A 23697-nucleotide genomic window follows, 5' to 3' on the forward strand; every position below is an offset into this window, starting at 1 on the left:
GCGTAGCCAAGGCTGAGTTGGCTCGAGGTCCCGGGTGGAGCTAGGATGGGACCACTAAGCTGCCTTTTCCTTAATATGCTGACTCTTATCCGAGAGTAACAGAAAACACGCCGTGCTTAGTAGCCTCCCTTATCTCACCACAAGCACATTGCCATGACTGATGTCTTAAAGTCCCAACCATTTGCCTTACCATTCAGGGCCTCATGGAAGCTTCCCGCTCCCCGGGACTAGCTCCTGAGCTGCAGTAGTGTTGGGGGAATGGGCACACGTCTAGGAAGGTAATCCGAGGTGGTGCCCACAGAGTGAGCTGTGTTCCCTGCAGCACAGGAGAATCCCTGAGGCCTTGGAATCGACTACAAAAGCTTTGATGCACTAGCGTTCTACGAGTGAACCTTGCCTTGTTTTTCAGGGTATGCCTGGAGAAGACGGCTATCGAGGTTACCCTGGGGATGAAGGTGGACCAGTAAGTCACGTTTGTTGGGTTTTGGGGCCTCACGTTTCTTCTTTCCATCTTTCTTCCTCTCTGTCCCTTTATGGTCTAGAACAAGGAACTATATCTTCATCGAGTCTAGACCAGGCTTCTTTTGGAAAATGTGGGCTCCTGCGTTCTCCCTGGTAGTGGCCACTCTAATCTGGGCAGTGTGGTTCAGACCACGGCAGATGACAAAAAGCAAATAAAGTTTGGCTTTCTGATGCCCTTCCTTCATCTTCACCTGATAGGACATTTCCAATATAAAACACTGTGGACCAGTCAGTGGACACAAGACTTTTGGGACATTCTTGACCCAGCGAAATAGCCTTTCTCACTTGGAGAAGGCTGCGAATTCCCTTTCATCCTTGTGCTTCCAGGAAGTGTCCCAGTGCCTTGAGCATAGCACACGCGCATCTTAGCCCAGTGCTGGGTACATAGGCTTTAAAGGCTTTAAAATCAACCCACTGATGCATTCATATAGTAGAGGCTTCATAAGTATTTATGGAAACACATTGTATTGACTGTGAAGATTACTGTCAGATAAATCATTGCAGGGCAACGTGATAATAGTAATAGCTGACTTTTAATATAGTGTTTTAAGGTTAGTTTTTTTGAAACTCTCACTTTCTGCCTTAGAATCAATCCTGTGTATTGGTTCCAAGGCAGAAGAGTGGTAAGGGCTAGGCAATGGGGGTCAAGTGACTTGCTCAGGGTCACACGACTGGGAAGTGTCCGAGATCAGATTTGAATCCAGGACCTCCCATCTCTGGGCCTGGCTCTCTATCCACTGAGCCACCCAGCTGCCCCTTTAAGGTTAGTTATGAAGCACTTTGCATGCACATCTCATTTGGTGTTTCTCGTGACCCTGAGTCGTGCATTCAAGTGGACCCAGTTGAACTTTGGATTGTCACTCAACATTTCTCTTAGCCTCGTGTATCCTTCAACTAAAAAGGAAAAGAGCCTTTGACTCCTCTGCAAGCCTTTGGGCTAACAAAGCATAGAACATAGGTCAGATTTGATTGAACCTGAAAAAAGGCCTCCTCTCCAACTCGATCAGCAGTCATAGCTAAGTGAGGAAGATGGTCTAACCAACATGTATCTCTTTCCAAAGGGGGAACGTGGGCCTCCAGGGGTGAACGGCACTCAAGGTTTCCAAGGATGCCCAGGCCAGAGAGGAACAAAGGTAGGCTCCTGATGAATGATTGGGTCAAGGATGGGCGATGCATGAAAAGCAAAGTCAGACCCAGAAATGGTCACACCTCCGGGAGGGACAACATTTTTGTCTATGGGGATTTAGGTGAGGAGGAAGGCGGATTTGGGAAGTTTTCTATGAATTCATTAAATGGGCTCGTCCTTTCTTTGAGCAGTTAAATTGAAAATATAGGAGGGGAATGACCCAAAAGGAAGAGCTTCACATGGTTTTGAAATATAGTAGCCCTGAAGTCAGGGTTTTGTTTTTATTATTCATAATTCACATTTATAGTATTAATAACAATAGCTAGCACCTGGGGCAGACTTTTTTTTGAGGCAAATTTTATTTTATTGTTTTTAAATTTTTCCCATGATTCCATGATTCATGATTTCTCCCTCTCCTCATTCCCCTCCCCTCCAGGAGTTGACAAGTAATTCAACTGGGTTATACATATATGTATATATATATATATATATAAAACATCACTCAACCCCATTTCCATAGTATTCATTTTTGTAAAAGAGTGATCCTTTGAAACCAGAACCCCAAATCACATTAGGTAGGACTCTTAAGGTCTCACTTTGGATGTTCTTTATTTCTCTAGTGCTAATATTGTTATTCTTATTTCACAAATGGGAAAATAGAGGCTAAATGATTTACCAATTAGGTGGCCCATAAGGGTTGGTGGTTGTCCTTGAGCCCATGCTGTCTGACTCAGAGTTGATGCTTTCCCCATGAAGCCTCACAGGGCGTTTTTGGGCTCCTTCTCCTTACTTCCCGGGGGGGGGGGTTATCATTCTGTGCATCTGTAAAATGGCACATGTTGAAGGAGCACTAATTGTATTTGTTTGTTTTTTAGGGTTCCCGTGGATTCCCAGGAGAAAAGGTATTCAAGTATTTACAATAATATCATTCTAGCTTTCAATTTTCTTTGAAATGAATGGGTTTAGCACCTGGCTCTGTATCTGAGCATCTTTTGTGTTTCTTTCCTAGGGAGAATTGGGAGAGATAGGTCTGGATGGACTGAATGGAGAAGAGGTGAAAGATTTTCCACTATTTGCACTTTAAATAAAAGACGCCAATGTTTTTATAGAACTATGTTGATTTCCCAAATCATCAGTCACAGTTTCTTGACTAAAGTGGTAGAAATGAGGACTCTTTGGACATTTTCCAAAACTTTGTTTTTCAGGGAGACAAAGGATTGCCAGGTTCTTCTGGAGACAGGGGCAGTGCTGGTAGAAGGGTAAGTCATGTTTTCTGGACTGTTGCTAAATTGACAATGAAGAGACAGCATATAAAAATTTATGGGCTATAGTCAAAGCAGTACTTAGGGGAAAATTTATCTCTCTAAACGTTAACCTCAGTAGAATAGAGAAAAAAGTAGCTCAATGAATTGGGAAGGTAATTAAAAAAACCTAGAAAGAGAACAAATTAAAAATCCTCAATTAAAGACTAAATTGAAAATCCTAAATCAAAGGAGAAATTAATAAAATTGAAAGCAAGAGAATCACTGAACAAAGACAAAGAGTTGGTTTTATGCAAAAAAAAAAAAACCCAAGCAAACAAATACAAGTGAGCATTGGCTATTTTGATTAAAAAAGGAAAGAAGAAAATCAAACAACCAGTATCAAAAATGAAAAGGATTTATTCACCACAACTGAAGAGGAAATTTTTATTTTGACTTATAATTGAAGGGACTTAGGCCCAACGGCAAAGCCAGAGCTCTTCTCTGATTGGATGGAGGAAACTGTTTTCAGGTGTCAGAAGAGATGTCATGAGACATTCTTCAGCTTATATAAAGCAAAATGAGTCAAAATAAGACCAAGACAATGTAAAGGGTAAAATTATGGCTGAGACTGAATGTAATAATTATTTTTGTCACCAAGGATTTAATTTATAAAATCCTAATGAAAAAACAAAGTCAGCTGGAAATTTTATGTTGTTTTAATTGATAGTGGAGGAGATTAAGGAGAAGGAAGAAGGAAAGGAATAGGTTTTCTACCCCCCCCCCCCCCGACTGGTACCGAGTGGGGAGATTAGGAGATACAGTTTGGGAGTATGAAGGAGGAAAGAATCAGCCTGACCTCCAAAGGGGGCTCAGCTAAGATGCCCGAACCTGAAATCAGCTCCAGGGCAAAACTCACCACCGAACTCAGATAATAGCCACCACCACACCAAGATGTCAGAATGCCTAGCACGCTGCCAGCCAGAGTTGTCTCTCCTGGGAAAGAGGAAGAGACAGGAAGTGATGTGCCTTATATAGACAGTTTTACATCCCTTTCCTGCTTCCCATCTGTATCAATGATGACTTAGCTTGACTTTGGACAGCCAAGAGCTCTGTTTTCTTTTTTTTTTGCACATGTCTGTTGAAGGCCATTTCCTCAGATAATTAAATCTTGAGTTTGATGCATCCCTTCCTAATCTTGTTAAACTAAGAAGGGTGGAGAATGTAGAGTTTCCAAGACCTGATTCTTTTATTCCAAGTATCTCCATTGTTTTTGATCAGGAAATAGCTAAATCAGATCTTCTAAAGAATGGTCTGATTAGGGTGGAATAGTTTTAAAATTCACAACTTTCCTTCTCCTTGAAGCTGTCCAAATGTAGAATGGGCTAACTCCGGGGGAAGGGGTTCCCTATTACTGGAGGTCTTTCCAGCAAAGGTTGGATGGCCACTTCTTGGGGGTGCTGGGAAGGCCATTTTGGGTCAGATCCAGGTTGGACTGGATGCCATCACTGGTCCTGTCCAGTTCTAAGAGTCTGCAATTCTATTTGTAGGTAAAATGATATATTTTGGATTGTCTCTACTTCTCTGAATATCACTTCCATTTCTGAGTGGAATCCCACCAAATTTAGGCTGGGGAGTCATTTTGGAGGCATTTATGAGCCTTGTTGTGTCTTTGTGTTTTTGTTTAAGGGCGACAGAGGTGCTAAAGGAGAAAAAGGAGAAAGAGGAGACATGGGAATTCGAGGCGATCCGGTAAAGAGAATTTCTTATTGAATTGCTCAGAGAGAAGGGGAAGGGAATCAAATGTATATAGCAACTACTATATTCCAGGCACTGAGCTAAGAACTTTATAAATATTGCCTCATTTGGTCATCTGCTTAGTGCAAATCTATGAAGAGGACTGGGAAGGGAATGGAGATGTTCCCTAATTTAAATAGTAGATTTGCGCCCCAAAGAGCCCTGTTTTCCCTTTTCAGAAGCTTGTCTTTGCAGCACTCCCCACAGAGAAGTCTAATTTCTTCCCCCCCTGACTTGTAGAGCTTTGGCACTGTAGACAAGCGTTTCTTGTGAATGGTATTTAAAAAAAAAATTTTTTAACTCTTACCTTCTGCCTAAGAATCAATCCTGTGTATTGGTTCTAAGGCAGAAGAGTGGTGAGGATTGGCCATGGGGTTAAGTGACTTGCCCAGGGTCACACAGCTAGGAAGTGTCTGATCTCAGATTTGAACCCAGGACCCCCCTTCTCTAGGTCTAGCTCTCAAACCACTGAGCCACCTCACTGCTCCTGTGAATGATAGTTTTGCTCTCCATTGGTCCCTTTTGTCATGTGGCATTTCAGCTCAATAAAATAAATCACCATTCTTGAGCCTGATCATTTCCACTTTAGACCCTCTCACCACCTCCCATTACATCAGCCCTGGAGTGGGGCGCAAGACTGCAAGGACGGTGGATATGTCGGGTTTGCAGTAGCTTGTAGCCTCCTTCTCCTCGGGAGAGAACTCCTGCTCTCCCCAGCCTGCGAATGACTGGGCTAGTGGTCAGCCCCGTGGTGTGGGGGGGCCACTGTGTTTTGGGAGGATTCGAAAAGGACCTTCTCCCTCCAACGGAGTCCCACGTGCCCACCTGTTTAAGTTCCGCCTGTGTTCATTCATTCATTCGTTCATTCGGCGATAATCCAGCGTTTGTCGTGGAGACCAGCCACTACGGAGGGGCTGGATTCTAGTAGTGTTACACCACGTGTGTGCGTTGTTGTTTTTTAGGGTGAAATTGGACGGGACAGTCAACAGCGAGGACCCAAAGGAGAAAAGGGTGAAATCGGCCCAATGGTAAAGCATTATTCAATCCTTCACTGTTGTCATGGCCAAAGGAAGAACACGGGGCAGCTGGACTAGGCAGCTAGGACGGAGCCAGGAAGCAGTGCTGCAGCCCTTGGACCTTGGAGGGCCGGTCCCGGGCAGGGTCTGTCCTGGACCCCAAGCACTGTCCCAGGGGGTGCTCACACTCGTGACATGAGGCCTGGCCGTGAATCCACGTGTGTGGCAGACGTGTTTGGGCCCACAGACGCATTCCGTGTACTCTGGGGAGCGCCACTGCCTTCTGCTTGCTCACTGACGGTCTCTTCCCCGGCTCTTCTTGCCCTAGGGAGTGCCTGGACGTGATGGGAGGTCCGGCGGGCCTGGAGGCGTTGGCAAGGATGTGAGTATATCTTGTTCCTGTCCCCAGTGACGGACGCCTCGTACAAGGCCACCGGAGCTCTCTCTGCTCTGGGAGGAAGCGAATTCTTGAGGCTCCTCTTCTTCTTCTGTTCTTTAAAACCCTCGTCTCCCATCTTAGAATCAATGTGCTGTGTCGTTCAGGGCAGGCCATGGGGGTAAGTGACTCTGCCAGGGTCACCCCGCTGGGAAGCATTGGAGGCCAGATCTGAAAAGAGGCCTGTCCATCTCCGGGCCCGGCTCTCCGGCCACAGAGCCACCTCGCTGCCCTCTGGTGTGGCGCTCCCTCCTCCGTGGCAGGGGCCGGGTGGTGTGGTGGGTCTTAGAGTCAGGAAGGCCTCCACGTTCACTTCCTGTCCCGGAAAAGGGAGCACATGCTGGGTGTGAGCCTGGCTAAGTCCTCGAAGCAGCTCCTTCACGAAGACGCTCATAGGAAGCTCCCCGAATGGGGACAGCGGAGGGAGCGCACACCGGGAAGAGGCATCGGGCGACTGGTAGAGTCTGGAAAAGGAGGAGGCGGAAGAGAGCTCTGGAAGGAGACGGCCAGAGGCCAGCGGAGGGCGGGCGGCCACAGCACACTCCTGCCTCTGAGGCTGCCCCCCGTGTCAAAGTGGGACGAAAACAGAGGCTCGAGAGGAGGCTCCCGCGTGGCTCCTGTCTGAAGTGGGGCTGTGCAGTGCCGTCCTGCAGGGGAGGACACGTATGTCGCCCTGGGGCTCCCCCGCTTTTGTCTCTGAGCCCACCAAGACCAAAGAGCTGCCGAAAACAAAGAGCCCGCCGGGAGAGCTCATTCCCTGAAGGCGATCCGCGGAGAGAAGGGCCCTCGTGGAGATGGCGGCAGCGAGCCGGGACGGGCCAAGCGGATGCCCGTGGAAGTGGCTCAGCATTCGCCGGGCTGGGTGGTCCGGAAATGACACACAGAGAAGTCAAGACGCAGGACATCGCGCTCGTGTTGGGCAGGGGGTGCTCTGTGCGGACCCGAGAACGTCCCTCCTCTTCCCCTTCCCAGTCTTCCCCGCCCATGGCTCAAGGTTCTCCTTCCACACTGGAGGGACCCAAAGGCACGACCGAGCGAGCCCAGCGACGAGAGAGAATCTGGCCACACTCGGGCTTCTGCTCAGAGAAACACTTCCTGACCATTAGAGACACCCCACGAGGAATGGAGGTCCCCAAGGGCAGGAGCGTCGCCCTGAGGACCCCTTCAGGAGATGAGTGAAAGAACGAGGGGACGCCCAAGTCCCTTCCAACTCCCACGTTTGGTGAAAGCCACAATGAGGGCTGGATTGCTGGAGCTTCATACCAGGGCCCTGGAACTGAGAGGGCGCAGGGACCCCGGGAGATCCTGCACTTAAGAAGCCCTTACCTTCACTGTCAGCTGGGGAGGAACTAATTAGCCAGCATGAGTTAAAGGGGAGAAGCTACCAGATGGTGTTCGTTCTCTGTCTCTGTCTCTGTCTCTGTCTCTGTCTCTGTCTCTGTCTCTGTCTCTGTCTCTGTCTCTGTCTCTGTCTCTGTCTGTCTCTGTCTCTGTCTCTGTCTCTGTCTCTCTTTCTTCCCCCCTTCCTCCTTCTCTCTCTTCCTCTCTCTCTCTTCTCTCTTTTTCTCTCTCTCTCTCCCTCTCTCTCTGTCTCTCTCTCTGTCTCTCTGTCTCTCTCTCTGTCTCTCTCTCTGTTTCTCTCTCTGTCTCTCTTTGTCTCTCTCTCTCTATCTCTCTGTCTTTCTGTCTCTCCCTCTCCATTTCTCCCCCTCTTGCCTTCTGTCTTAGAATCAATACTGAGCTTCAGTTCCAAAGTAGAAGAGCAATAAGGGCTAGGCAATGGGGGTAAGTGACTTGCCCAAGGTCACACATCTAGGAAGTGTCTGAGGCCACATTTGAGCCAGAACCTCTCAGCTTCTTTCCCTTCAGATCTGGATTCCAGGTTCCCTTTGAGCTCCTCCCTGAAGCAGCCTCCTATTGTCCCAGGGATCCTGCCTCCTCGCTCATCCCCTGCTCCCGTCAGGGGGGTCCACAGGTTGCTCCCCTGAGGTTTATCTGAGGGCACGGAGTGTGCTACTTGCCTTGGGCACAAGAGTGGCTGGTAACCCTGATTCCCCCAGGGAGGCTGATGGAGGAGGTTCTGTTCAGACCTTCCCTGCCTCTGGGCAGCTCCTGCCAGGCTCCCTGGGGATCTAAGGGGGGATGGGGATGCCCAAAGACTGGCAGCAGTCCAGTCAGAGGAGCGGAGCGCATTGTGGCACAACAGATAGATGGAGGGTTAGGCTGGGCGTCAGAAGACTTGGGTTCAAATCCCACCTTGGATTCCAGCTGGCTCTGTGACTGGACACTTCTTTCTGCTCAGACTCAGGATGATGGCAGCCTCAGCCTCACTGCATTGCTGCCATGGTTGCATGAGATTGTGGCCGTTAAGCCCTTGGGAGGGATCCTAGAATCAGCTAAAGGTGGGCTCTTGGCTGCTTCTGCTTTCTTAGAGGGTCGGCAGGTCCACATGACCCTCCCCTTGGGTGGCAGTGTTTGCTCCTTCTGCCCAAGGCCAGGGCTCCAAGTGCTTCCTAAATCCCCTCCTTGGTGTGATTTGGGGCACAAGTCCCGGGCACAGGGCTCCCATTCCTCGGCCAGGGCCTTCCACACGGCACCAGATAAGGCTGGGCCAAACCCAATGAGCAGGCCTCTGGCTGGTTGGCCCGGGGTCTCGAGGCTCCCTTCTGTCTCTCCCTGGGTGGGCCAGAAGGTGTAGAGGCTTTGGCTCCCATTGCAGAAGGGTGCGGGAGGAGGGCGAGCGTGGAGGAGGCTGGTGCAGTGCTCCTGGGCTGCAACTTCCCTTTGGACACGAGGGAGAGAGGATGGAGCTGAGGGAATTTGGCAGGTTCCAGAGCCTCCTGGAGATCTGAATTGGCAGCGAGGGCCTTTCTGCAGGGGGTCGGTTGGCAGAGAAGCAGAGTTTGTACTCAAGCCCTCCCCAGGGCTGAGCAGAGTAGGCAGAGAATAAGGCTCTCCTGATGAAAGAAACAGTCACAATAATGACCAGCTTTTAGAAAGCACTCAAAGCTTTAAATGAATTCTGGGAATTCTTTTTTTTCCATTTGGATTAGTTTATTTAATCAATTTAGAACATTATTCCTTGGTTACAATAATCACATTATTTCCCTCCCTCCCCTCCATCCACCCTTCTCGCAGCCAATGCACAATTTCATTGGCTATTACTTGAGTCCTTGATCAAAAACTATTTCCATGTTGTTGGTGTTTGCACTACGATGTTCATTTAGAGTCTACCTCCCCAGCCATATCCCTTTGATCCATGTAATCAAGCAGTTGTTTTTCTTCTGTGTTTCTGCTCCCACAGTTCCTCCTCTGAATGTGGCTAGTGTTCTTTCTCACAGATCCCTCTGAGTTGTTCAGGGTCACTGTATTGCCACTAATGGAGAAGTCAGTTACATTTGATTGTGCCACAATGTATCCGTCTCTGTATACATTGTTCTCCTGGTTCTGCTCCTCTCACTCTGCATCAGTTCATTGAGGTCGTTCCAGTTCACGTGGAATCCCTCCAGTTCATCATTCCTTTTAGCACAATAGTATTCCATCACCAACAGATACCACAATGTGTTCAGCCATTCCCCAATGGATGGGCAGCCCCTCATTTTCCAATTTTTGGCCACCACAAAGAGCACAGCTATGAATATTCTTGTACATCTTTTTCCTTATGATCTCGTTGGGGTACAAACCCAGCAGTGCTGTGACTGGATCAAAGGGCAGACAGCCTTTTAGCGCTCTGGGGATTCCTGCCAGAAGGCTGACGCTAGAATTACACCCATTTCATAGAGGGGGACTAAGGCTGGGAGCGGATGCACTTGGCCCAGAGACACGGCTCATGTCCACTTCTTTAAGGGCTGCAGTGTGCTTGGCACATATTGTCTCATGAATGAATGGGGGGTGAAGGGCTTGGAGATGCACAGTGAGCATGTCCTTTTCTCTGCTAATCCACGGTGGTTTCTCATTGGCACAGGGCGGCCCTGGGCGGAGAGGACCCCCGGGAGGGAAGGTGAGTGTTTTCTTCTGTTCCCTCATTTCCCCACAGGCCCCCCAACACGAAGGGGGTTCACTATGTCCACCTGTCCCCTTTGAGAGGCTGCCAAGGGTTTGGCGTCAGAGAAGCTGCTTCCAGTCTGTTATGCTGCTGACTTTATCGTTGGACCTCTCAGGGGCTGCTCTAATGGGGGGCTCTCGGGGCACAGCCTGGGGGGGGGGCTGGAAAAACCAAAGCTGAAAAGTTGAGGATCTGAGGAGAAGGGATGCCTCCTGGGAGAGAAAAGACCGGCTCTGAGGCTCCGGCCAGCTCTAGATCCATGGGGCTTCCCACGATCCCATACTCGGTTCAGTGCTTTTATCCACTAGCCTAAAATCCCCCTCCAGTTTCCCGGGATTGCCTCCACATGGAGGTTAAGCTGGAGGACGCTCTGGCTGGAGCGGTGTCAGCAGGAGACCAGGATGGACTGTTTGTCCTTGGTCCAAGGGCCAGCCTTAGTTCAGAGAAGCCCCCACCAGCAGGCTGGCCGTAGGAAGACGCCTTTTCTGGCTCGGCTCTTCCACAAAGTCCTCTTAGCAGCGTTGGGCACTGCACAAGGCAGGCTCGGAGAATCCTGGCCCAGACGGGCTTCCCCGCCCTTTGTGTGCCCGTGGCTTGTGGGCCTGGTGGCAGGAGGGACACGGGAAGCTCCCAGTCAGGGATTGGAGTGAAATCAGAAGGCTCCGTGTGACTCCGACCTTGTTTTCCAGGGCAACAAAGGCGGCCCAGGACAACCGGGAATCTCCGGAGAATCAGGAGCACGAGGGCCCCAGGTAGGCCAAAGCTGCGGAGCGCCGGCTTCCTTGGGGGAGAAGATGCTTTGAACTTGTGGTCTGACCTTCCTCATGAATGCCTGGAGAGCCTTGTGGGGGTTAATAGTGAAGATGGGAGACTTTTGGCCCGTAGTTTTGTTGCCTTCTTGGCCTCAGTTGGGTAGCTAGAACTAGTTTGGACTAGCGCCAAGGCTGTTAGATGTGGAGTCAAACCCAGGACAGAGCTGGGTAGAAGCCTGACACATCACTCACTGAGTGACTTTGGGCAAGTCACCTCCCTCTCCCCCAGCCTTAGTTTCCCCACTTGTCAAATGAGGGGGTTGGATGAGATGGCCTCTGGGGTCCTTCCAGCTCCAAAGCTATGAAGCCATGGTTCTATGTACAACCCAGGCAAGTCATTTCCCATTTCAGCCTCCATTTCCTAATTTGTAAAACTGGGGGAAAATGTTTGTCCCACTAATCTCACAAAGAACATGTGATTAGAGCCACATTGTCTTATGGGCCATGTGCACATTCCCCTTCCTAGGCTCTTCCCAGAATGCTCACCCCTGTCATAGCACTTATATTGATCTCCTCTGTCCACAGGGTCCACCTGGCCCAACTGGGCCCCCAGGCTTAATTGGTGAACAAGGCATTCCTGGACCGAGGGTAAATATCTCCTCTCCTCATCCCTCTCCCTTCCTCTCCCGCTTCTCTCCTCCCCTCATCCCTCTCCCCTTCTCTCCCCCATCTCTCCTCTCCTCATCCCTCTCCCCTTTTCTCTCCCATCTCTCCTCTCCTCATCCCTCTCACTTCCCCATCTCTACTCTCCTCATCCCTCTCACTTCCCCATCTCTCCTCTCCTCATCTCTCCTCTCCTCATCCCTCTCCCTTCCTCTCCCCCTTCTCTCCTCCCCTCATCCCTCTCCCCTTCTCTCCCCCATCTCTCCTCTCCTCATCCCTCTCCCCTTTTCTCTCCCATCTCTCCTCTCCTCATCCCTCTCACTTCCCCATCTCTCCTCTCCTCATCCCTCTCACTTCCTCTCCCCCTTCTCTCCTCCCCTCATCCCTCTCCCCTTCTCTCCCCCATCTCTCCTCTCCTCATCCCTCTCCCCTTTTCTCTCCCATCTCTCCTCTCCTCATCCCTCTCACTTCCCCATCTCTCCTCTCCTCATCCCTCTCACTTCCCCATCTCTCCTCTCCTCATCTCTCCTCTCCTCATCCCTCTCCCTTCCTCTCCCCCTTCTCTCCTCCCCTCATCCCTCTCCCCTTCTCTCCCCCATCTCTCCTCTCCTCATCCCTCTCACTTCCCCATCTCTCCTCTCCTCATCCCTCTCACTTCCCCATCTCTCCTCTCCTCATCCCTCTCCCTTCCTCTCCCCCATCTCTCCTCTCCTCATCCCTCTCCCCTTTTCTCTCCCATCTCTCCTCTCCTCATCCCTCTCACTTCCCCATCTCTCCTCTCCTCATCCCTCTCACTTCCCCATCTCTCCTCTCCTCATCTCTCCTCTCCTCATCCCTCTCCCTTCCTCTCCCCCTTCTCTCCTCCCCTCATCCCTCTCCCCTTCTCTCCCCCATCTCTCCTCTCCTCATCCCTCTCACTTCCCCATCTCTCCTCTCCTCATCCCTCTCACTTCCCCATCTCTCCTCTCCTCATCCCTCTCCCTTCCTCTCCCCCTTCTCTCCTCCCCTCATCCCTCTCCCCTTCTCTCCCCCATCTCTCCTCTCCTCATCCCTCTCCCCTTTTCTCTCCCATCTCTCCTCTCCTCGTCCCTCTCACTTCCCCATCTCTCCTCTCCTCATCCCTCTCCCTTCCTTTCCCCCATCTCTCCTCTCCTCATCCCTCTCCCCTTTTCTCTCCCATCTCTCCTCTCCTCATCCCTCTCCCTTCCCCCATCTCTCCTCTCCTCATACCTCTCCCCTTTTCTCTCCCATCTCTCCTCTCCTCATCCCTTTCCCTTCCTCCATCTCTCCTCTGCTCATCTCTCCTCTCTTGTTTTCCTTTGCCCTGCCCTGATGAGGGTGGGATGGGGAGGGAGACTCTAGAGGCAGGAGCAGGCTGGCACCCAGCCTTCCATTATGTGGCTGAAGTTGAAGCCCCAGCTCAAACTCTCCATTTCTTTTGTTGCTCTGGTGATCTGATACACATTGGGGGTACCCACTGTTGCCAAATGCTGTTATTATGTGAATAGAAGAGAATTATGAGGGTGAAATAAGATGTAAAAGAGGCAGTGAGGTGTGTGTCATAGGAAAAGCACTGGAGACAGAAAGACCTGGGTTCAAATCCAACCCCTGTCCCTTATTACTTGTATGGCCTTGGGCTAGTCACTTCACCTCCATGGGCCTCAGTTTCCCCATATGAAAAATCAGGGGGCTGGGCTAGATGCCCTTTGAGGTCCCAGCCCAGTCCTAAAACATTATAGAAATGATCTATTGAAAACTAGAGGCTTAGGAGAATTTAAGCCAAACTAAGACACCAGATGGCTTCTGGACTGGAATTTCCGTGTGAGGCAATTTAGCATCTTTAAATTAAACCCCCTCCCCCCCTCCCCCAGCCTAGACAGGGGCAGGGTCTGAATTAAACTTTGCATCTCTCCTAAAGGAAGGAAGGTGCCTAGACATTGTATGCTACACATAGTAGGTGCTTAACAGCTATAAATAATTATTAATCCCTGCCCTTTAGGAGCGTACAACTGGGGCAGCATATGGGGGAGCAGAATGGATAGAGCACAGTCTGGAGGCAGGAAGATCTGGGTTCAAATGTGACCTCAGACACTTCTAGGCAGGCCACTCAACCATGTTGGCCTCAGTTTCCTCATCTGTAAAACGCACTAGAAAAGGAAATGGCAAATATCTTGGCTAAGCAAATGACTGAACAGCAATGAAATAGTCACACTTGAACTAATCTGGATCATGCTGCAGTGACTAATTCCTCCTTTTTTCCTCTAGGGAGGTGGTGGGACCCCTGGAGTCCCTGGAGATCGTGGCCGGCCTGGTCCCCTGGGAGCTAAGGTACGTCCTAAGAAACTAAGAGTCAAACCTTTAAGGTGGCCCAACTCCCAGATGCAAATCGAGTCCTGTAAGGCCCTCATCTGCCAGTTTTATGACTCCCAAGTAGCTTGGGGTGACGTCTGGCCCCCTTTGGCCTTTCAGACACCCTCTCACTCCCCAGAGAGCCACCCCCTGAGGCAGCTCTCCTTTATGCTGCCTGATGTCGCCTTCCCAAACTCTAGAAGACCTTCCTCGCGTAAGGATGAGCCAAGTGCCTTTTTCTTCCATCAAAATGATTGGAAATGGGGTCATTCGGATGATTCGTGATTCACTGATTCCCTGGAAAAGGGGCTGGACCCTGGCCAGACTAGAGAGAAGGAGGGAGGTGGGGCTCCTGCTAGTGTGACCCCCAAGCAGCTCCGGGATTCACTTTGGCTTCTCCCAAGAGAGGGGGGCTCTGGAATGCCCATTTCCCTGCTTAAGGAATGTGAATTTGCTTTTTTATTATCTTTTTTGTCAGCGATATTGTTGAGTGGTTTGCAGAAATGCTCTTGGACTTCCGGTCAGGAAAGCCGAGGGCAGATCCTGATTCCAACCCTTCCTAAGCCCGTGCTATATCCAAGTTATTTTTCCCACCCTGAATCTCACTTTTCTTGTCTGTAAAATGGGTTAGAAGGTACCATAGCAAGAACTCTGTTTGGAGAGACAGATCACCCGGTCTGCCTCCTAACTGCTAATGTGACCTTGGATAAATGATTTAATCTCTTGTGATTTGGGGGTTCCTTCATCTGTAAAATGAGGAGGTGGGTCTAGATGGGCTCCAAGGTCTCTTCTGGCCCTCGAGTTTGCAGATCTTAATCTCTGATGTTCTCTCCATGTTGGAATCAATGATGCTATTAACTCTCTGGGTATTGTTCTCCATACCTGGAAAACACATGGATCATTTGGACCAGATGACCTTTATGGTCCCTGTCGATTCCAACTCCACGAGCCCGAGGTCCTATGATTGAACTCTTGAGCTATTGGACTCCCCAAATCCTTGATTTAGAGCTTGAAGAGTCTCAGAGGCCACCTAGCCCAAACACCTTCATTTTACAGGCGAGGAAACTGAGGCTGGAGAGGTCCATTGACCTGGCCGCCTCACAGGGATGTAGTGTGGACACCACTTGGTAAACCTGAAGGCATTATGAAGTGCCACTGTCCATCCTCCATCTCCAAGGTTTCCACAGATCGAGGCTATGACAGATTCCTCCTCTCTTCTCCTCCCTTCCCTCTGCCACTGGTAGGATTAGAGAAAGAATAATGACCAGCTTTCCTGGATGCTTTTCCAGAAGTCCTCCTCCCAGTGTTGGGACTTCTTAAAGCTTTGAATCAGACAAACAGCAACCACAAAAATCCCTGACGTCTACGAATAAGTCTCTGTAGCTGGCTTTGGAAGTGTAATCTGAAGCCTCTATGGAAATCCGGTTTAGTTAAGCTCCATGGAACTCACTTCAATGCATGGTTGCCCAACACATGCCAACTCAACCCATCCCAACCCAACTCAATCCAATCCAACTGAAATCCGTTGTAGCCACTCAGGATCTAAGAGGACCATTGAAGCAGGAATGGCGTTTCCTAAAACCTCCTCTTTTCCTAGGGCGAGCCTGGAGATCCTGGCCCAAAGGGAGGAAATGGACCACGTGGACCTCGAGGAGAGATGGTGAGTTTGAGAATGAATTTGGGGCCCAGAATCTTTCATGGGTTCCATCTGGAACTGCGACTCCTAAGGAAGGAAGAAGATAGATGCACGCCAGTCCGGGCTACTTCGATTGTCTCGGCCGTCCCATTGAAACGATGGATTTTAAGAACTTTTCATTAACGTTTCCTTTTCTCGGATGATAGTATTTCTGTACGGATAGGGCCATTTGGTGGTGGCACTAATTAAAGGCATTTTGAAGGCATTCTGGGCTCACCTTCTCAGAGGGGCAGTATTGTGTAGTGAACAGAGCTTATTCTGGCTATGTTCCTATTGATGTGGGGGCTGTTGCTGAAGGTTTTAAGGCTGGTCCAAACCCTGAGATCAGAGCATGTGATGCTTCCCCAGCAGAGTAAGAAGTGGGGGGACGTCTTTCCTTGAGTTCTGTATTAACTCGAAAAAGCAGCCTCAGTAAGTTCCATTGATTGGCTTCTCAAGTCTCTTCTAGCTTTAAGCACCCACTATAGGGAGCTTTTGAGCAATTTCTTGTGCCTCGAGCTGGGTGTTCTACTTTCAGAGGGATGCTGCCAAAGGAAGGTGATCAGAAAACCAGGAAGGGTCTAGCAATCTTGAGAGGGAGAGCCAAGGGAGAGAACCAGGAATGATTAACCAGAGGAGAAGACTTTGGGGAGACAGAGGATCATAAGGTCTCCATCTAAAACTAGGAGGGACCTTAGAGGCTCCTTAGTCCAATCCCCTACTTTTACAGATGAAGAAACTGAGGCCTAGGAGTTAAGTAGCCTTTTAAGTATAACAGAGGTTTTAAGAATCAGATGCAGGATATGAACTCAGGTCCTTTGACTTAGCTGTGCTCTTTCTTTGAATATCTGAAAGATGTTTTTTGTGGAGAGGGATTTGACTTATTCTGTATAGTTTCAGGGGGAAACTAGGGTCTGACAGTATAAAGTGTGCATGATTTGGAATTGGAGTTAGTGTGGTCTTGTCTCTGCTACTTAATACTTGGCAAGTCCCTTCTCCTTTCTATGCCTCAGTTTCTTCATCTGTAAAATAAGGAGTTTGGATTCTACAACATCTAAGTTTCCTTCTAGCTCATAGCCTATGATCCAATTGTGAAAGCTGGAAAGGAGCATGGCTCAGTTTGATAGAAGGAAGAACTTTCTGGCACTTAGAGCCGTTCAGCAATAGAAAAGGCTGCCTGAAAGTAGTGAGCACTGGAAGGTGCTGTAGAGAATACATGACCTCAGAGGTCTCTCCCTATTCAAAGATTCTAGGCTTTTCTCGTCCTGCTTTTGAATGGCCTCATGTCCAGTCACTCTTAGACCTTTATTGTGTCAAGTCAATAAATATATCTCAAGTACAGGCATTGTTTTATTTGCGGCAGGTACCAAGGAAGGGAAAAGACAGTCCATGCCCTAAAGCAGTCCATAGTCTTATCCCTTATTTCCCTTCATTCACTATTGGTGGCAAAAGCCAGATGTTGAGTGGATGCCTCCCATTTGACACATGGCCTTTTCTTGCCCTTGTTTAGGGGAGAGATGGCACTGACCCCTTCAAAGCCCCCACCATGGCAGGCTTTACTTGGCCAGGGTTCTCCCCCGCCCGCTCCCTGCTCCTTCAAGCATCAGGGCTGCCCTACTGCGTATCCAATGGATGGTAATGTTGTCTCTTCACTTCACAGGGAGATGACGGGCGAGACGGCATGGGCCTTGAAGGACAGAAAGGCAAAAAAGTAGGTGTTTCCTCCATGAACAGTGGCTGAACATTTATTAAAGTTTCACCAAGTCCCCCCAGCCCTTTCCATTGCCAAGATGGCAGCGAGGCTGCTTGCTTCCTGAGGAATCCTCTTTATGGAGAAGGGAATCTAATGTGCATTACATCCATAATGAATGTTCTAGAATGAGAGGATGATGCAAATGCATGTTATAAATGGCAAAATGCCACAGAAACATAAGAAATTATTAAGGTGACCCGTTACATCACCATTGTCGTGTTTGTTAGGAATAAATACCCCAAATGCTTCGGTTTAGTAATAAAATAACAATGTGGATGTTCACTGAGGAATACTCTAAGTAATGCCACTGTCTTATTTTCTTTCCCCACATGTAGACTACAGAAATAAATAGGAGTTTAGCCACATTTCAGTGGAGCGGAGCCTTGATTCATTTCTTGTTTTTTGTTTTCGTTTTTAGGGAGAGCGTGGATTCCCTGGATATCCGGGACCAAAGGTACATCTCTTTCTAGTAACAGAATAATGTGGCACAGCAGCACACACCATAGAAATCATATTATGTATCTATTATTCTACATCCGTGTCTGGACAGCTCCACAACAAGGGAGGTGAAAGAGATCAATGTAAAGTTGTAGAGTTGGGCTCAAGCAATCAACTTCTCAGGGACGGGATGGGGGAGATGTGGCTAGCCAGCAGTTTGGGAAGGAAAGAGCAGGGGATTTATGGAACGGCAAACTGACCATGACTTGACATTGTGACATGGCAGCCGTAAAAAGCCAGTGTGCTCTTTGGTTATACTGAGAGGCAGCGTCCAGAATGATGGAGGTGAGGGTCCCACTGTCCTGTGCTGTGCCCTGTTCTGTCCTGATCCAGAGTACTATATTCAGTTTTGGAAGCTGTTTTAAGGGAATCATTCTCAGGGATGGGCAGTCCCAGGATGGTGAAGATTCCTGGGATGCTAAGGGGGCCTAGAAACCAACCACAACACAAGATGATTGATTGTAAGTGAGGATGTTTCTCCTGAAGAAACACACAAGGGGACAGGATAGCTGTCTTCAAGTACCAAGAAGGCTATCCTGTGAAGAAGGAGGAAGATGTTTTCTGTTTGGCCCCAAAGGGAAGAACTTTCCTTCTTTCTTTCTATTTTTAAAGGTATTTTATTTTATTTTTAAACTCTCACCTTCTGTCTTGGAATCAGTACTGCGTACTGGTTCCAAGGCAGAAGAGTGGTAAGGGCTAGGCAAAGGGGGTCAAGTGACTTGCCCAGGGTCACACAGCTAGGAAGTGACTGAGGCCAGATTTGAACCTAGGACCTCCTGCTTCTAGGCATGGCTCTCCATCCACTGAGCTACCCAGCTGTCCCCCAAAGGCTTTTTATTTTACCAGTTACATGCAGTAATTTTCCACATAAGTTTTCTGAAGGTATATGACCCAGATTGTCTCCTTCTCTCCCTTCTCTCCCCCTCTCAGAGCTGGTAAGCAGTTTGATCTGGTTATATGTGTATTACCATATGAAACCCATTTCCATAGTGTTCGTTTTGGGGGCGAATACTCCCATAAAACCAACCCCCAAATAAAAACAACACAAAGAAACTAAAGTGAAAGAAAACATATGCTTTGATCTGCATCTGAGTCCACCAGCCTTTGGAGGCGGAGATGGCGCTTTCTTGGCCCCTCAGAATTGTCCGGGGTCTCGGTGTGGTCTTCCCCAGAGAGGGGAGAACTTTCTCCCCATTAGAACTTTCGCCAGCTGAGCTTGGCTGACCTGTGAGGAGGGAATGGGCTTCCTGGAAGTCGTGTTCAAACAGAGCTGACGCTCGTTTTTGCCAGGGATTTCTGCAGGAAGTGGGAGGCTATCCCTGAAGGACTTCAAAGTCTTACTCTGGGAAATCCATTCATCAGTGGGTGTGGATTGTTAAGAGTAAACCACACAGCCCTCCACTATCGTTAGTAGACTGAGGTCAGAGGGGATGGGGGCTTTGGGCCCGCAGGATCGTTCCAGCTTCTCAGACTGCAGTGTAGACCTTCTCGTTGCAAAGCTGAACTCACCCTCCCTTCTCTTTCCTCTTAGGGTGCTCCGGGTGACCGAGGTGGGGATGGAGGACCAGGGCCGAAAGGAAGCCGAGGCCGCCGGGTCAGTCCAACCCTCCCAGTGATTCCTTTGTCTAGCGTAGTGCTATGGCCTCACTTAGCCTCTCTGGGTCCCCCTCATCTAAAATGAAGGTGTTGGACTAGATGGCCTTGAGGCCCTTCCCAGCCCTGTGGCTGTGACTCAGCACCCAGTACGCCCGCTGTCCTCTTTCCCATCACCCTCTTAGACGTCCCAGGCCTGCTGGGATGTTGTGCTTTGTTTTCGGGCTCATCAAGCAATTCGACTTCCCCACTTGGCTGATGAGTCCATGATGGGGATGAAATTGGTGTAGCCCTTCCTTGGCTTGCCTTGACCCTTGGGAAAGGGCTGCAGCTTTTCTGGGAGCAGGTCAGGTCCCTGAAAACACCCTCCTTTCCTGGGCCTCGTCCCTCCCAGGCTGATCAAGATTTGTATGAACAGCAGCATGGAGGAGGGCACTTGGTCAGGCCCCCGAGACACGGACTCTACTCAGTGAGAGCCAGAGACATGCAGAGCCCCAGCCTGGGCAAAGGCTTGGGTGGGGGAGCTCCTCCCCAGGACATGGAACTTACCCATTGATTTTGCTGCCCTCCAGGGAAATTCAGGCCCGCCTGGAGGAGTTGGACAGAAGGGAGACCCAGGCTACCCAGGACCATCCGTAAGTACTCCGGGACCTCCTGATCCTGTCTTTATTTTCAGTTTGCTAGTAGTCATGAGCACCATCCTGAGTCCAGCTCCTTCCTTCACACGGGCTCCAGCCGCACCTCTTGGATGTTGCGATAGGAAAGGGACAGAGTCAGTCTCGTGGATTATTTCCGTCTGCCTAAGGGAAGGCTCGGTCGGATGCTCTGAATGAAAACTAGAATTTGTTTTTATTGTGGGATTTAGAGCTGGAAGGGGCTGTAGATGCCATCAAACCCAAGAACCCAACCTCACTTGCAAAGAGGAGCCTGAGGTCCGGAGAGGCCTGGGGGCGTAAGCCATATAAAGTACTTGGCACAATGTGAAGGCCAGCGATGGTTACTTTATCACACATTCTCCATCTTCAGACAGTAGGAGCAGAGCTGAGGCCCGGCCATGCTCTGGCCTCTGCCTCTTCCTGATATTTCCCCGGAGTCCTTGATCCTCTTCCTTTCTCCTTGTTTGCCAGGATGACTGGCTCGCCAAACATCTCTGATTACTGACTACTGATTACATTGCGGTCTCTCCCTCTTCACTGGCTCCCTCCCACATTTCCATTCTACAGGAGGCCCCCAGCCTGTCCTCGGAATGCTCATACAACATCTTTTGATCACATGCCCCAGCCAGCTGCCATCTTGCTTCTTCTCTAGCCTTCCCTGCTCAAGTTGATGCTTTCACGTCCTCTTGCCCTCCTCCGTCCACTCTTGGCAGGTGGTTTCTGTGCCCAACCCTGGACTCAAGCCATTCTCTCCACAGTCCCTAATGACTCTCCAAAGTCACTAAATATGGTGGCCTCTTTCTCCCCCAGTTGTCATTCTCCAATTTTTTAACCTTCCCTTCCATCCTAGAATCAATCCTGTGTATCAGTTCCAAGGCAGAAGAGCGGTGAGGGCTAGCCAGTTGGGGTTAGGTGACTTGCCCAGAGTTACATAGCTAGGAAAGGTCTGAGGTCAGATTTGAACCCAGGACCTCCGTTCTCTGGGCCCAGCTTTCTATCTACTGTACCATGTAACTGCCTCCTCATTCTCCTTTTGACAACCTGTCTTCCTGGATGTTCTTGCCTTTGTTGGCTTCCTGGCACGCCTCACCTCTCCTGGTTTTCTTCTTCTCTCTTTAACTGCCCTTTGCTATTTTTCTGGAACCTAATCACTAAGGGTGTCAGGCAAAGGGCTCTTGACAAACTGCAGGAGAGAACTGGAGGATTTCCATGGAGTCTCCATCCCTGGAGAGCTTAGGGAATAGAACGATGGGTCATCTGACCTAGATGGTCACCTGTTGAAAGAGAGCCAAGCACGTTTGGAAGATCTTTTGGGGTTCTAGTTTTCCAGTTCTGCTTTTGAGTTCCATTGTGGAAGGTAAATCTGGGGAAATGGAAGGAACCTTAGACTAGAGCCACAGGACCCCAGCTTGACTCTTGGTTCTGCTTTTTATTGGCTGTGTGACTTTGGGCAAATCAATCTGTCTCTGAGTCTAATTTTCCTCATCTGCAAAATGAAGGAGCTGGAGAGAGACCGACAGAGAGAGAGAGTCAGAGAGACAGAGACAGAGACAAGCAGGGACAGAGATAGAGAGATAAAGACAGAAAGACAGAGAGAGACAGATGAGAGAGAAAGGAGGGAAAAGAGACACAGAGAATGAGAGAAAGAGTGCAAAAGAGAGCGAGAGAGAGAAAGTGAGAGGGAGAGACAGAGAGACAAAGAGAGGGAGGGAGAGACAGAGACAGAGAGAGAGACAGAGAGAGAGGGATAGACAGAGACAGAGAGAGACACAGAGAGGGAGAGACAGAGAGAGACAGAGAGAGACATAGACACATAGACAGAGACAGGCAGGGACAGAGATAGAAAGATAAAGACAGAAAGACAGAGAGACAGAGATGGGGAGGAGAGACAGATGAGAGAGAAAGGAGGGAAAAGAGAGACAGAGAATGAGAGAGAGAGCAAGAGAGAGAAAGCGAGAGAGAGAGACAGAGAGAGACAGAGAAACAGGGAGAGGGGGAGAGACACAGAGAGAGAGAGAGGGAGAGACAGAGAGACAGAGAGAGAGGGAGAGACAGAGAGAGACAGAGGGAGAGAGATAGATAGATAGATAGATAGAGAGAGAGAGAGAGAGAGAGAGAGAGAGAGAGAGACAGAGAGACAGAGAGACAGGGAGAGAGAGAGAGAGAAAGGGGGGGGAGGGAGGTCATGCATTGGAAAGAACACAGATATCAATTTCAGCTCTTTTTACTCTTAGGTATGTGACTTCAGCAAGTCCTGTATCCCTTCAGGGTCTCAGGCAACTCATTAAGACTAAGTTATAGGGGGCAGCTGGGTGGCTCAGTGGATGGAGGCACAGAGACAGGAGGTCCTAGGTTCAAATCTGGCCTCAGACACTTCTCAGCTGTGTGACCCTGGGCAAGTCACTTAACCCCCATTGCCTAGCCCTTATTGCTCTTCTGCCTTGGGACCAATACACAGGATTGATTGTAAGACAGAAGGTGAGGGTTACAGCAAAGACTAAGGTACAGAGAAGGTGTTAGACTGTGTTGTTGGAGGGAGTGCCTTGGCATCTCTCAGAATGAGGTTTAAACTAATGGGAAGGATTTGTGTTAAGAAGAAAACTGGACCCTTTCATTTCTTCAGTGCCTGGTCTGAATGGCAAAGGCTAAAAAGAGGCCAATGTGGGAGTGGAAAACTCGGCGTTTCTTCCTTAAACTTCCTAAATAATGACCCTCATTTGCCATCTTCTCTTCTTTGCCTTTTACAGGGCCATAAAGGCATCCGAGGAGAGTCAGTCGATGTAAGCTAAACATGAATGAAAATTGAATTGTTCATCGAGGTTTCCCGCCTCATGCACGCTCCATATCTGAATGTTTGTTTTCTTTTCAAGCAATGCAGCCTGATTCAGAGCATCAAAGACAAATGCCGTGAGTAGTCACATCCACGTCCCCTCCCCGAGTCACCTGGAGCCATTGTGAGGCGGCAGTTCTGGCTCTAACTGGCTTCCCTTTCCCTTTTCAGCTTGCTGCTACGGTGAGTCGTCTTCGGCGGATCGCCTCCCCTCGGGCAGTGATTCCGGATCCTGGCTCTGCCGTGTGCGGCTCTGGGAGGCGGAGCGCTCGGCTCGATGTCTCCGAGTACCCGCGTCCCCTGTGACATGGGGCGACTTAATTCTGGCCCTCCCGATGCCCCGGGGCTGCTTTGAGGAAAGAGCTTTGGGGACGTTTCAGTTCTCTGGAGACGGGAGCTGTCGTTGCACGTACGTGTTTTCAGTGGGCAGGAAATTAATTGTTTGGAAAAATGTGCCTCTTTCCCACAGGACCGCTGGAATGCCCGGTTTTCCCAACAGAACTCGCCTTCGCTTTAGACACCTCACAAGGCGTCAGTCAAGATTCTTTCAGCCGGATGAGGGACGTCCTTCTGAAAATCGTGGGCGACTTGACCATAGCAGAGAGCAATTGTCCCCGAGGAGCCCGGGTGGCCGTCGTGACCTACAACAACGAGGTGACCACAGAGATCCGCTTCCCGGATTCCAAGCGGAAGGCCCTGCTCCTGGACCGCATCCGGAACCTTCAGGTGCCCTTGACGTCCAAGG

At 49.6% G+C, this 23697-nt stretch overlaps 1 protein-coding gene across 7 annotated transcripts in view; it reads left to right on the forward strand.

The window, feature by feature from the left end:
- The window catches only part of COL6A3 (collagen type VI alpha 3 chain), a 91071-nt gene that overhangs the window by 47935 nt on the left and 19439 nt on the right, over positions 1-23697 (forward strand). For all 7 annotated transcript variants that reach the window (XM_056820086.1, XM_056820084.1, XM_056820085.1 and 4 more), the window contains 21 exons: positions 410-463; positions 1584-1655; positions 2524-2550; positions 2658-2702; positions 2854-2907; positions 4579-4641; positions 5649-5714; positions 6031-6084; positions 10103-10138; positions 10873-10935; positions 11521-11583; positions 13864-13926; positions 15545-15607; positions 17283-17333; positions 17794-17829; positions 19405-19467; positions 20039-20101; positions 22870-22902; positions 22993-23029; positions 23124-23135; positions 23422-23697. The exon at positions 23422-23697 is cut by the window's right edge and continues 218 nt beyond it. In XM_056820086.1, coding sequence (XP_056676064.1) covers positions 410-463; positions 1584-1655; positions 2524-2550; positions 2658-2702; positions 2854-2907; positions 4579-4641; positions 5649-5714; positions 6031-6084; positions 10103-10138; positions 10873-10935; positions 11521-11583; positions 13864-13926; positions 15545-15607; positions 17283-17333; positions 17794-17829; positions 19405-19467; positions 20039-20101; positions 22870-22902; positions 22993-23029; positions 23124-23135; positions 23422-23697 — 1294 coding nt within the window. The remainder of the gene's footprint in view (positions 1-409; positions 464-1583; positions 1656-2523; positions 2551-2657; positions 2703-2853; positions 2908-4578; positions 4642-5648; positions 5715-6030; positions 6085-10102; positions 10139-10872; positions 10936-11520; positions 11584-13863; positions 13927-15544; positions 15608-17282; positions 17334-17793; positions 17830-19404; positions 19468-20038; positions 20102-22869; positions 22903-22992; positions 23030-23123; positions 23136-23421) is intronic.

Source organism: Monodelphis domestica, chromosome 2, assembly GCF_027887165.1.
Source record: "Monodelphis domestica isolate mMonDom1 chromosome 2, mMonDom1.pri, whole genome shotgun sequence".
NCBI classification, from domain to species: domain Eukaryota; kingdom Metazoa; phylum Chordata; class Mammalia; order Didelphimorphia; family Didelphidae; genus Monodelphis; species Monodelphis domestica.